This window comes from Trifolium pratense, linkage group LG7 (assembly GCF_020283565.1).
Source record: "Trifolium pratense cultivar HEN17-A07 linkage group LG7, ARS_RC_1.1, whole genome shotgun sequence".
Lineage (NCBI taxonomy): Eukaryota > Viridiplantae > Streptophyta > Magnoliopsida > Fabales > Fabaceae > Trifolium > Trifolium pratense.
The window spans coordinates 52,834,213-52,847,783 of NC_060065.1; the positions used below are offsets into that span (position 1 = coordinate 52,834,213).

Sequence of the window (13,571 nt, forward strand, 5' to 3'; positions counted from 1 at the left end):
TAGGGAGTTGGTAATTAAAAAAAAGAATAATTATGTATTTTTGAAACAAGAATAATTATACTTATTGAAATAGAAAATAGTGGAAAGACTTTATTTCACACTCTTTTTTTTTTGCAGGCCTCTTCAGATACGTGACAGTGAGAGCTTGATTATGTTAAAGTATACTTAGTTCGTGGTGCATGTCGGTTCTTGACTTCATATGAATTTGTTTCTTTTGATGCAGTTGGAGATCTTATTTGACACAAGCAAGTTCCCCCGAAGGTTTCCATATTTGCGTGGAAACTCTTACGAGACAACAAAAGTAAATTTGGTAACTCGATGCATTATCACTCCATAAGCTCATTTATTGTATCTTAATGACTATCGATAAAAAAAGAACTATCTTACACAAAAAGGAAAAAAAAAACCATATCTTGCTATATAAGTTTTTGTTGATATATTTTAAAAACTAACGCAATAAAGTGAAATTATTGTTGGTGATGATTTGTCTGTCGTTTGTGTTAAATACATTTTATAATATGAATTGTTAGTTGATTCAGGAAACTCTAAATCAAATTAGACGGTTCAATGAATCAGATATCATTGATAAAAAAAAAAATTATAATTCGAGTGGCATTAACGATACTTTTTAACTTTAATTTCCAAACATGAAGTTCCAACTTCTAAGTAGTATCAACGAGTTTCATTTAATTATATTTTGCAATGTAATGTAATTTACAAGATTCTAACGAAGATTCTCTTGGCGTTTCAAAACTATATTCTTCCTCATCAGAGCAAGTATTTCTAATGGGTGCATTTTTTTATAAGATTGTTATTCTTCAAAAACCTATCCACACTATACCAAACTTGTACAATAAAAAAAAGTTGTAGATCAATTGGATCTTGAGAGGGCTTTTGATAGCATAAAACTCTAAATTGCATAAGCCTACAAATATAGTGGGGGAATAAACTTTAACTTTTAAATAAATAATATTAAAATTAAAATCGCCCCATTTTGCTTCTCAAATGTGAAATTTTTTCACACGGGGACATGAGATAAAATACTCCTGAAGAAAACAAATGTCTAAAGGAGAGAGATGATGATTAAGAACAAATATATTAACCGTTAGATTAATTTTTGCATAATGACCTTTTTTTATGAAAATAAAATAACAAATATATGAACATGTGAGTTGGGAACGGGGAGTGGAGTATCACTCTCCATTATGTCATTTCTCCTTAAAATCTCCAAAATTTGGATCTTTTATCATATTTAAATAAACTATTACATTAAATATAAAATTAATTTTACAAATAATTAAAAAAATCACAATATTAAAATTTTAATAATCCATATTTTTCATGTGTGAAAAAAATGATCTATATTTTTCATAGAACATTAACCCGAGCGATAGCACGGATAAGTTATACTAGTAAACTTTAACTTTAACTTCTTTTGATCGCATTAAACTTTTCAACAAAACTTAGAAACTCGTGGTATCAAACTTAGAAACTCAATAGCATAAAACTCCAAATTGCATAAGCCTACAACTATAGTGGGGGAATATACAACTATAGTGGGGGAATAAACTTTAACTTTAAAAATTCTTAGGGAGATTTTGCCACCTATTTGGGTCACACAAGGCTCGAGGAATTAATGTCTGCAGTTGCTCGTAGAGGATATCCGGTTTACACCAGAAAAGATAGCTAGATTTTTATTTATTAATTAATAAAAGTTGTGGATTAAAATTGAAGATTGTCCATAATGAAGGAACTACAATTTCATTCAAGGCTACAAATTAAGGGGTCATTCAAGGTATTTTTTTAAAAAACTGGATGAAGGTTCAATCCTAAAACTATATGCCAGATATCCAGGTATGAACTCCTAACAGAGGGAAAAACACTCGGAGCCAATCTGGACTCTTTGATTAATTACTATTCACAAGCCACCCCGCTCACACGCCGGAAATGGCACATCCGTCGAACCACGTACATCGATGTAGTGATCTCAACAAACTATACAAGGGACCAACCAACTATAACAAAAGGTAGACACTCCTTAAAATCTCTCTAACTTAGAGTGTTGATGTGTTTTTGCTGACACACAACCCGCTCCGATGAATAAGAACCTTGTACCACTGCGTCGCACCTTCTCCAACCGTCATCTCCGATCGTCGACGGATCAAATTTCAATTGAGATTTGAAATACAGTCTTTATTTTCATTGCACCATTATCATTCACTAACTATAATTGTCTTCTTTCTATTTATGATTATGAGCAGATTTTATGCACCAATACGGTAATACCATTTCCTTCAAATAATCAATGATAAAAACAAATTCTACACTAAGCTAGTGCTCAACAAAATCACTTAGAAATTTGAGGAGAAAACATCCTAATCGACATTTAAATCAAGATTTGATAGGTGCATATAAAAACAAACTCAAGATAATGGGCTATCCCTCAAAATGATTTTTATCTAAACTAATCTTTTCCCAACAATTCAATATATGTGGATATTATTAATCATTTGTAAGGAGAAAATATGAAAGATCACACAACTTTTGCACATTAATGAACATAACCAATATACCTAAATCATGCCAAAGTCTATGGTGCACAAGTCTCTCAAGTTGTGCACCATGCACAAGTAACCGAAAATACTATAACGAATACGAATTTTACAAAATCCACCGTTGGATTGAAAGTTTATATCTTATAGATCATCTATAAATTTTTTGAAAAAAACTAAAAATCATTTGATATGTTATTGAGATCCATCAAAATTAACGGTTTATAAATTTTTATTGAATACCGTTAATCTTGATGAGTCTCAATAACATATCAAATGATTTTCAAAAAAATTTAAAAAATTTATGGATGATCTAAACGATATAAATTTTTTATCCAACGGTGGATTTTGTAAAATTCGTATTCGTTATAGTGATATGGGTAACTTGTGCACCATGCACCACTTAATTTGGTTATGCATGTTAGACAAAGCCCCCGAATCATATGGAAATTTCCTATGTAGTCCACAAGTAAATTGAGATGGAGTATTTCATCATTTGATCTTGTTGAAAAACAACAATTTAATGGACATTGCACTTAAGTTTGTCTCATTTTATGACAACCCCACTATAATATTATGATAAATGCTAACGATTGTCTTTAAAATAATTTGATAAGGATTTTATATAGTAAATTTTTTATAAAAATGGTGTAGAGTTAATATATTAGAAACGAAAATATTTAATTTTTAAAAATTAATAATTTTTTTAAGGTCTTATTAAGATGTGCGCTAAGGATATACTAATATGTTAATAAACCTAAAAGTAGAAAATTTACATTAAAAAATATAATATTTTGACTTTAAAAAAGTTGCATACACATATTTTAAAATGAATGTTTGTATATTGAATTTCTTGAACAATATCTCATAGTCACTCGTTAACAAAAGATTATAATATTAGTTGGAGGTGACTTACTAATTTCAAACTCATAATTATTAGCCAAAACCTTCTTAGCTAGCTAATTCTTCTATAAAAACCGTTTGAGTCTCTTCTTTCTTCTCCACACACACCCAACATATATAGCATCCAGGTTATTTGGTGAGCACCTTTTTTTTTTAAGCATATTTGGTGAGTACCTTAAAGCAAAATATTGTGGTAATTTATTTTGGACATATACATGTTCTATATTATTTAAGTTCATATAGATTGATATGTGTCATTTTTCCTTCTACTCACTCTTTCATATTTTTAAGTCAAAGTTTGGATTGATATGTTTTGGTTTATGCGATATTATAAGTTGAAATCTGCTTATGCATCTTAGTTTTCTTAGTTCCTTTCTTATTTAGCTTCTATATAAAATTAAAGTCATTTTAAACAATCTATGAGAAGTTGAAAGAAAAACAAAAAACTTTGACGGGATCAAATATTTGACACCACGGTGTCAATTTTTATTTTTCCAAATAGATAAGGTTAATAAATGGGATGCATGAGGTTGGAATCTCGACCCATGCTTATATAATGTAATGTCCTTATCAACTGAGTTAAACTCATGGAGATTTGATATTATGATATCCTTGATAAATCTTTACCGCATATTCGTATGATATCCAAGTTGTCAAAATCTTATGATAAAAAAATAATTTTTGTGATGGCTAATAAATTCAAATACAAATTGATTTTGATATTACACCAGTATTCGACCCACTGAACTGCCTAATATGGTTCAAGGTCAGTTCTTGTATCAAGTTGTTTAAGCTCCCTCCCGATCGCAGTTGTGGGGATCGAACCGTGGTCCTCCCTACCAAGTCCAACGTCAATTACCACTAGACCAACTAATGATATTTTTAATTATAAACAAATGAATCTTTACACTTTTTTTTTTGACAAAGATCTTTACTTTTTCTTTTGTTGATAAATTAAGAATGGAACATTATCATATACATAGCTCGTGTCTTTGCATGGAGATACTACAAGTTCATCTCTCTAATTAACATTTTGTTAATTTCTTTGCAAATCCAGATACTAAATTAACTAGAGGCAAGAGGTGGAAAAGTTGTATATTTGTCCAAAATGAGGCTTATGGTAATTGCACTTGTGATTGTGCTGCTAGCAAGCTCTTGTAATGCAAATGATAAAAGAAATTTAGTGTCCACAATTTCTGAAAACCAGCAAGGCATGAAAGGAGATCACAAAGTCATTAACCAGAATATTCATCACCGGATCCCGATCCCTCAAAAGAGCTTCGACAAACCCGATGGATCTAGCCAGTTTGGTGTCACTGACGATAACGATCATCATTACATCCCTCGTAAGGATTATGGCACACATCCTGGCCATGAATAAAATCGGCCCACGGAGATGAAAAATATATGTATAGTAAGTTGCAATGTTTGATTATGGTTGTTTGTAATATAGAATAAGACATCATTTATGATATTTGTACGTGTGCCGTTGTTGTTTAGGCGAATTTCACTATGATGATTTCATAGGTGGTCCATGTTAGACCGGCCGTTGAAAATTGTTTGAAAATCCAATGACAAATTGACGATAGACACTTTCTTCGAGTACAATAACTACTTAGTTGATGCTAGTTCGACAAAACAAGAAAAACTAAATATATATGACACAAATGTCAATGAAACAGATCCAATCCAAGTGATTGCACAACATCATGTCCACTATGTCTATATGGTAAAAAATCCATCAATGTTCCATCCATTCTTGAACTCATTCCGCATTCCAATTTCGACCGCTTCTCTTGTCTCCATTGTTCCGCTTCATTTTCCTCTGCATTTGTATCTATAGATATTGAACCAAATTCCATATATTGAATTTGGTCTTCAGGTATTGATTGCATAACGTACTTGTTTGATGCCTTATCCATTCGGAGCTGGTTAGAACTACCTACAGTGCCAAAAGTTCCCTCGTTTGGACTGGAACTCTCACCGGTATCTGTTGTTTTTTTATCAAGCATGTGTACTTCCTCAACCATCGGCTTCCACACACGAACTCGAGCATTGATAAACCAATTCGATACCTACATGGACCAATTATAATATAAATAAAATTTGCAGGGACTAAAACAAAATAACAAGGACCAAAAGCAAAAGATGAACTAAAGGCAAATATACTCTCAGGGACAAAAAATATATTTAAGCTAACGAATTTAAAAGAGTAGGATCCTACCTGGTTTCGCGAAAGTCCTGTCTGAGTGGCCAACATGTGTTTGTCAATGTCTGTTGGATAACTGAAAACAAATTCAACACCAAAAAAGCCATAATTCAATCTTAATTACTTCCTTAAAAAATAAAATATAAAGAAAGTTTATGTATAGCTAGAAAATGAGATAGAGAGACAAACATACGGATGAAGAAAATGCTCAAACAACCAAGCTTTAAGGATCCCCACTGCACGTTCGGGAAAACCTCTTTGAGGCCTCCAAACATGCTGTAGTTGTGGATCATGAAAACCTGCTGGACCCTTGTCAGGTTTGTTCTTTTGTAGGTTTTGGTCCACGCACTTTAGGCTTGCCACATTAGTGTCAATTAGTTTGCTACTGTTGTTTGTGGTTGGTATCGATGAATCATTTCGCAAGACTTCGCTTATAAGTTTAAGCTGATTTGAAATAGCATTGTTTAAGCTCTTGAAGTGTTTTGATACTGACTTCATAGCTAAGGTGATGTAAGGAGTAGCTGAATTAAGACCTGCTACTGATTCAAATGATACAAAAACCATTTGCATTTGTTGATGGTACTGCTTGTATCGCCTGCTGACCTATTATTACACATAGCCGAGAAAAACGGTGTCAAAAACAAGTGTTTCAAACCAAAAGAATTAATAAAAATGATAAATATCAAGAATCAAATCAAATAAGGTTCAGATCAAAACAATTACTGACTTTACATGAACTATTTATCACACCAAGTTTCAAAATATAAGTAGCGAACTGTGTTTTTTCAGATTTAGCCCCCCTTTGGGTTTGCACTTTAAGTAGTGAACTGTGTTTTTTTTTCAGATTTTGCGCACCCTACTCGCTATCTTGTGAAGGGATATTTTAGGAATTTTAGTGGGGCGCGTGCACGAGAAAACTCAGGAGGCGCGAAAAGAAGCTCTCATAAACAAGGATACAATTTTGTTTTCTCATGTTCTCTAAAGAGTTAGACATAACCAACTTTTATCTTTGCAGCATAACTTTTCAGAAATCAAAACTTGCTACCTTCTGCAAACAACAGCTTAAAAGCATTTGACCTTTTTCTTACTATAGTTACCATAAAGTAAAGTTTCTTAAAGACATTAATTCAAAAATAAATAGACAGAAAAGCAAATCACAAAACCATTTTATTTTATTTATATAGAAGTAATTAAAAACCAACCTCCTCTTGCATGCACATAAGCTTAGTTTTAATCTGTTGATAATCTGGTCTCATAGAAACACCAAAGTTACTTCTAGCCACCAAATCAGCACTATGAAACATAGATGATGAAGAACATGAATAATTACTTCCTTTAGAAGCAAACTCAGTTTCTAAAACATCATAAGTTGTCACAAATTTTGAACAAAACTCATCTAACAAATTTTGAGCAATCTTTAAGAATCTTGAATTCTTAAGAACAGTAGCATAACCAGTAAAAGGACCAAGTGGACCAACAGTACTAATCTTTGAATTTGGTATCATTCCAACTACCATGTCTTGAAGTGATTTTCCACAATCTTTAGAAATGATTGAAGGCTTCACATACTTCATAGTTTGAAATTCATCTCTTGAAGTTGAAGTTCCCACTTGATCAAACTGAGAAACATTATAAGCCTTGTTTTTAGAAACATTTGACGAAAGTGATAATGATAAGCTTTGCTTATTTGAATCAGTTTGATTTTTCCATCCAAAATTTAAGTGATTTTGTTGAAGTTCACTTTCAGAAGCATTTCCTACACAATTTCCTTGACCTGCATTATGATGCATGAGTGATGCCATGTTTGAGTCTGGCCTATTATTGACAATATCTTGCAGGGAATGATTCTGATGCATTTCACCATTTAGAAGCCAATCAGTGACAATGACTTGATGTGGAACAGTTCTGTTTCTACAATTTCCAAAATCACTTATAAGCTCAGAACAGTACTGTTGTTTGTGTTGAGGAGAATGAGGAAATGAACCATAGTGTTGCTGATGATGCTGATGCATTATTAACCTATTTGGTTCTGCTGTACTTGCACCTAGTTCTTGATACTCCAAAGGATTTGAAGTAATTAAGAAGTTGGAGATTTCTGGTGATGAATAATTGGCATTTCTAACTTGAAAAAGATCCTGCATGTTAAATAATTTATGACAACTGTTGTAGTAGAAAAGATTGTTGATTAATGATTCTTGAAAATGATGGTAACTATTTTGGATTCTTTAATTTATGACACTGAATTTTCTGTGCTAGCTAGTAGTAGCTGGCTACATGAGATGTGACTTAGTACTTATGGTAGCTATATTCATTCCAAGTTCCAATCCATCTGCAAGTTCATTTATCACTCCAAAAATTGCTCTCCTGCACATAACATATCCAGCATCACCTTATAAGGTATACATGTTTAGTGTAACTAAATACTCGCTCTGATCCTTTTTATAAGAGACAAGTACGTCAACAAAAATTAATATATCTGGATATGGACTATATTACAAAGAGATACATAAACTTTTGTGGACTTGGCTGGTTTTTATAAAAAGGACCGGAAGTAGTAAATACCGTAAGATCTAGTCCCCATGAGACTTAAGCTAACTCAGTCGTTACGAACATCACATTTGTATATATGCGTTTAAGTTGATACTATTAGACATGCATCCTTTAGAAATATATACATTTTAGTAATATCTTAAAATTGTACTACAAGATCTAGATAGAGAGAAAAACATGAGAGAAATGAAGGTTAATAGATAACATCAATAAATAAATATATGTATCCAATGCATATATAGCACTAGCAACCTTGAATATGAAAGAAGGTGCTGTTAAATATGCTCGGATCTCATCCCCAAAAGCTAGCTCAAAGGGTGAGGTTGCCCTCACATATTTATACACTTCACATCCCGGGAACCTAAGCAATGTGAGACTTCAAACAATCTCCAACAACACAACAACATATTCAACACCCACCCTCACGCCTAGCGTAGTCCTGGGTCAAATGCCCACATTGCAGTCCTTAACCCGGCTCTGATACCATGTTAAATATGCTTGGATCTCATCCCAAAAGCTAGCTCAAAGGGTGAGGTTGCCCTCACATATTTATACACTTCACATCCCGGGAACCTAAGCAATGTGGAACTTCAAACAATCTCCAACAACACAACAACATATTCAACAGGTGCTACTAGATGAAATTAATAAGAAACAAATTAAACAATATATCCAAGGAAATCAAAAGTAGTATAGTAAGGGATAAGAAAAGAAAGAAAACATGAAGTAGTTTATTGCCAAAGTTTGTTAGGTTAAGACCTTAGACAAATGAAACCTCTAAGAGAGAAAGAAAGAAATGGAGTTAGGGTTACCTGTACTGTAGCTGTTTGGTGATACTTGCAAGACAGTAGGTAAAGTTCATATGATGAATTTTGTAGAAACTACCATCACTAATACACTACTACTATACTATACTATACTATACTATACTATCATTCATTATGATCCTCAAAGCTAAGCTAGCTATCACCCCAAAAATGAGGAGCAGGATTTGTGTTGTGTGTGTGTTGGGGCCCCTCCTCTTACCTTTTTCAGTTTTTCTTGAACTCCCTCCTGTATTTTATATATAAACAAAAATATTATATTTTTTTTAGACCAGAAAAGTTTTGTGTGTTAGGTCTCTCACCCTCCCAATTTAAATTTTTCATAGGCATAAATTAGAAGTGGAACTCCTATCAACATATTTAACGAGATTAAAACTCTTAGTATTTAGACTAATTCAAGTAAAAAAATAAATTAATTAATTGAGGTTAAAATAAAACATATGACACCATAAATATAATCTGATCGATAAAAATATTAAAATTGATGAGACCTATATCATCTTTTAATAATTTAATGGTATTTATCAAACAATCAATAAGAACAAATCACATAAATAGATTCACGTATTCACAACTAATTTTTATTTCACGTACATATGATTTGTTCTTGAGAAAATACTTCAAAATTATCAAGTAGGTCAAATGCATTCAAATATCTTTTAAGTTTTGTGTTTGTAATAGATCATCACTTTAAATTTTTTAGGTAACAAATAAGTCTTTTAAGTTTATAATTTATTACACTATTACCCTTCAAGTTACTCTCTGTTACAAAAACGTTGAAGTAATTTAGTGAAGTGGTAGCGTAGCGAACATCGTGTTTTGGTTTCCAAATAACAAGAAGCAGCGTTCAGTGTCACCTCACTAAGTTAATGATTATGCGGTGCTTTTGAAACAGAGGCTAGAAGAGTAACAGAACAATAAATTATAAACTTTAAAGATCTATTTGTTACTTAAAAAACCTATTTATTATCTGAAAAACTTAAATGACTTCTATTTATTACAAACGCGAAACTCAAAACATTATTGTATAATGCATTTCCAAAAGAAAATACAAACTAGTGTCCTATATGTAGCATGGATACTCCTAAAATGGTGAAGTACCCGTACCGGGTACGTATCAGTACCCGATACTCCATGGTACTCGTATGGTACGCACCGATTCCGTACCTATTTTTATTTGGTTGATTTATGATGCTGAATACGGAAAAAAACACATTGGCTGTTGAAAAATCTCTTAAAATATTATATTTTTTTTAATATTTCAATTATCTCTCATTTTTTATGAAAATAGTTGAGACGGTGGACAAAAAAAAAATTAAATCTTCAAAGCATGATGAAAATAATTTACTTAAAAATATTTTTTCTAATATTTTATATTAGCGTACTCGTACTTTAAATTGTATAAAAATATCGTACCACCGAGGCAACATATCCTATCACTAATTAACTAGTTCTATCTGGACACATCAAATTCTTAACTAGTTCCATCAATTGCGTCAAACCAAAAAAAAAAAACTAGTTTCCCTAAATCCTAATTAACATTTTCTTAAACAAAAAAGCCCTTATAGGAGTATATGTTAAATTTTTGTTTTAAAAGTTTATTTAATTATTAATGTATTTATGTACGGTATATATTTATAAATTAAATACATTAGTTTTTTTTTAAAAATTATTAAATATATTAGTATGGCAAAATTATATTATAGGTCATTTATCATATTTTTTTTAGGCTTAAATGTACTTTTGATCCCCCTATTTTCAAAAAAATGAAGTTTTGGTCCCCCAATTATAAAAACCAACTTTTTAGTCCCCCAATTTTAATTTTTTTTTTTTGAGTTTTGATCCCTATTCCATTTTAAGGTTAATTTTGTTGACATGATATTGTCACTAATACATATCAACGTCTACATGAACAAATTTAATATCCATGTCATTATTTGTTTTTAATTCAATAAAACGTCTGTGTGAATACAGTAGAGTACTTACTCCATACTGTATGATGTTGGGTTGGGCCTTGGGCGTACTCGGCAAGAACTGGAGACTACGTCAGCCTGTAGATTGTACGCTGTTGTTTTCAGTGGAAAAGAAGGAAACAGTAAGCTACTTTTGTTTTGGGGGTTTCAATTTCAACCAAACAGACACATCTTGTTTCAGCATATCTTTTGCTTAAACATGCAGTAAATTTCCATTTACCAATAAATACAAAAGCTCATCACACTAAATTCCTTACTCCACAAAGCCTGTTCGCCACTCATTATTCCATCTATCACTCATCAATCACAATCCCTCACAGTGAGACAACTGGGATGGATGGGAGTGAGAGTCTACACTATACCATGTAAGATATCTAAACAATCTTGGAATTGTAAAGTTTCATATTCATTATTCCGTTATTAATATAAGAAAATATTTACTCTTTAGATATATTATTAAAAATATTTAATTAAATTTCATATACTTCATATACTCAGTATTTATTTAATAAATGCAGAGGTAGCACAAAGTAAAACTGGCCAGAATCACTAACCTGCTAGTATGGGGCTAGTATGAGGTGAGACGTGTAGTTCAACTGATTAAACTAATTGAGTTAACAATTAAGAAGTAGGAGGTTCATAGTTCAAGTCCTGACAAGTGGGAAAAAACTAACATTATAATAATAACGATTAATATTGCTTATAAAAAAAACTAACCTGCCTGCTGGTAAAAATAAGCTGATATCCATCAAATCACCATTGTATTGATTGCTTAAACTACATTTGAGATTTCTATTTTAAGGCAATTTCATAGATGATGTTGCACGCAATCCGCATTAAATATGCCAAAAATGATTTAACGTAAGCTACACTACTTAAATTATATGCATGAATGAACGTCCCATCAAAATCAATTTTTTTCATAATCAATAAAATTATCAATTGTTGTACCAAAAAAATAAAATAATCAATTAATTAAAACAGAAAGAAAATTGATAGTTTTAAAATTACAGAAGGAAGGAACAATTCCAAATAAAATGTCAAAAAAAAGTAGTACACTCTCTAGTCTCATATGTAAATAAAAATTAATTTTTAAATTCATTAAAAAATGAAATATATATACTATACACTAGATATATTTTTTTAATAAATACATAAAAAATTAACTTTTACTTGTATCTAAATTGCAGAGAAGGAGATAGTACATCACATCAATACATAAATCATACTCCTCCTTCTGTTCAAAAATAAATGACTTGTTTAATCATAGTTACGTTTGTCAATGCACATTTTTAATCGTTAATATCTTTAGTTGTGTATTATTAAAAATTATAAAAGTTGTATATTTTGAAAATACTCATCGAGACAAATCAAACAACATCTCATATGATAATATTCCACACAGCAACTGATCCATCCACAATATTGTTGAGACAAGGTGGCTGACCCGCGTGCTCCTTATCACAACCATTCACCGAATCACACTCGTCCACCACTTTCGCAGTCACACTCCTCCCATTCCTCGCCGTGATTTTAATCATTCTTCCACATCTTGAACCTCCGTTGTACCACCCGGTGGACAATGCCACCACTCTTTCTGAGTTATCATGGTATTGATTGTCGCACTCTGACGGACCTCCTCCGTCTCCGCCTAATAAAGATATAAGTTTGAGATTTGTTAGAAGTAATTTTTATTTTTTTTAAGATAGTTATGATTAGTCGATAATTGGCTATGTTTGTTACCTTAAAATAAATATATAAAATGATATTCGTACCTTCACTGAAATCGTTGAACGTGAGTAATGCTTGTGTGGAGGACGAAATTGGTGGAGAACACTTATATTGAGGGTGTGATTTTCCCTTGCAGATTAGTGTGCCGAAGGATTGACAGTTGCTACCCCCCGCCACTTGGTGGCGATGGTGTCCCACCGCAAATATGGGTCCCAATGTCAGGGTCATCGTTGCATTTACCATTGATGCAAATGAGTTGACCAGAACAATCATCAAGAGTTTTGCACGGTCCATTGCATGAGGATTGAGCGTTTGTGAGGAATGGAATGCTTAGAATAATGTTGAAAAGGAAAATGGAAGCTAGAAAAATAAGATTTGATGTGAGCCATATTGAGATACTAAAGAGAGTGGATAATTTTTGTATGCTTGAAGTGTTACTTTGGCATATACAGGGCAATTGCATATCCTTATATAGAGTTAAAATCCATTTATTGTACCCATCATGGAGTTATTATACCGAGCTAGAGTACAAGTTGAGCATCCTATTTTGAAATTTGGAACAAATTGCAAGTTTGACTATCTTATTGGAGTCTTTTAAAATTGAATAAAAAAATTATATTAAATTATAGAGACATGTAATAAAGTATGGCGTTGAATGTACCACAAGAACAACAACATGCTGATTTCGGTATGGTCTAAACCATATTTAGACAAATATAAGTGATATAGACAAATATAAGTGATATGTTGAAAACCATTAGGTTTACTCTAGTGGTGAATAATCTAGGTAGTATGTATGATGTTTTATGTTCGATTCTCATTGGCTTTA

At 31.9% G+C, this 13,571-nt stretch overlaps 1 protein-coding gene, 1 long non-coding RNA gene and 1 pseudogene across 3 annotated transcripts; 1 reads left to right on the plus strand and 2 right to left on the minus strand.

Annotated features, from left to right (window-relative positions):
- The first annotated feature begins 3,435 nt into the window (after positions 1-3,435).
- LOC123899621 lies at positions 3,436-5,047 on the plus strand. 2 transcript variants are annotated; one of them, XR_006805691.1, is made up of 2 exons: positions 3,436-3,621; positions 4,513-5,047. It is a non-coding gene; the product is annotated as an uncharacterized LOC123899621 (long non-coding RNA). The 2 variants fall into 2 exon arrangements; XR_006805692.1 differs by having other exon boundaries at positions 3,436-3,591.
- On the minus strand, positions 4,967-9,305 carry LOC123899620 (BEL1-like homeodomain protein 9). Its single transcript, XM_045950794.1, has 5 exons — positions 9,027-9,305; positions 6,867-8,028; positions 5,858-6,267; positions 5,680-5,740; positions 4,967-5,530 (listed from the first exon to the last, which is right to left on the minus strand). The coding sequence occupies exons 2-5, from the start codon at positions 7,803-7,805 to the stop codon at positions 5,126-5,128; spliced, it is 1,815 nt and encodes a 604-aa protein (XP_045806750.1). The 5' UTR covers positions 7,806-8,028; positions 9,027-9,305; the 3' UTR covers positions 4,967-5,125.
- A 3,088-nt stretch (positions 9,306-12,393) lies between these two features.
- On the minus strand, positions 12,394-13,205 carry LOC123896625 (annotated as a pseudogene).
- Between the last annotated feature and the right edge of the window lie 366 nt (positions 13,206-13,571).

Coding starts and splice junctions, on each gene's coding strand:
- LOC123899620 (XM_045950794.1), bottom strand. CDS start 7,805: ATGCAGGATCTTTTTCAAGTTAGAAATGCCAATTATTCATCACCAGAA. Junction 5,741..5,857: donor TTTGAGCATTTTCTTCATCC/GTATGTTTGTCT, acceptor ATTTGTTTTCAG/TTATCCAACAGACATTGACA. Junction 5,531..5,679: donor CAGGACTTTCGCGAAACCAG/GTAGGATCCTAC, acceptor TGGTCCATGTAG/GTATCGAATTGGTTTATCAA.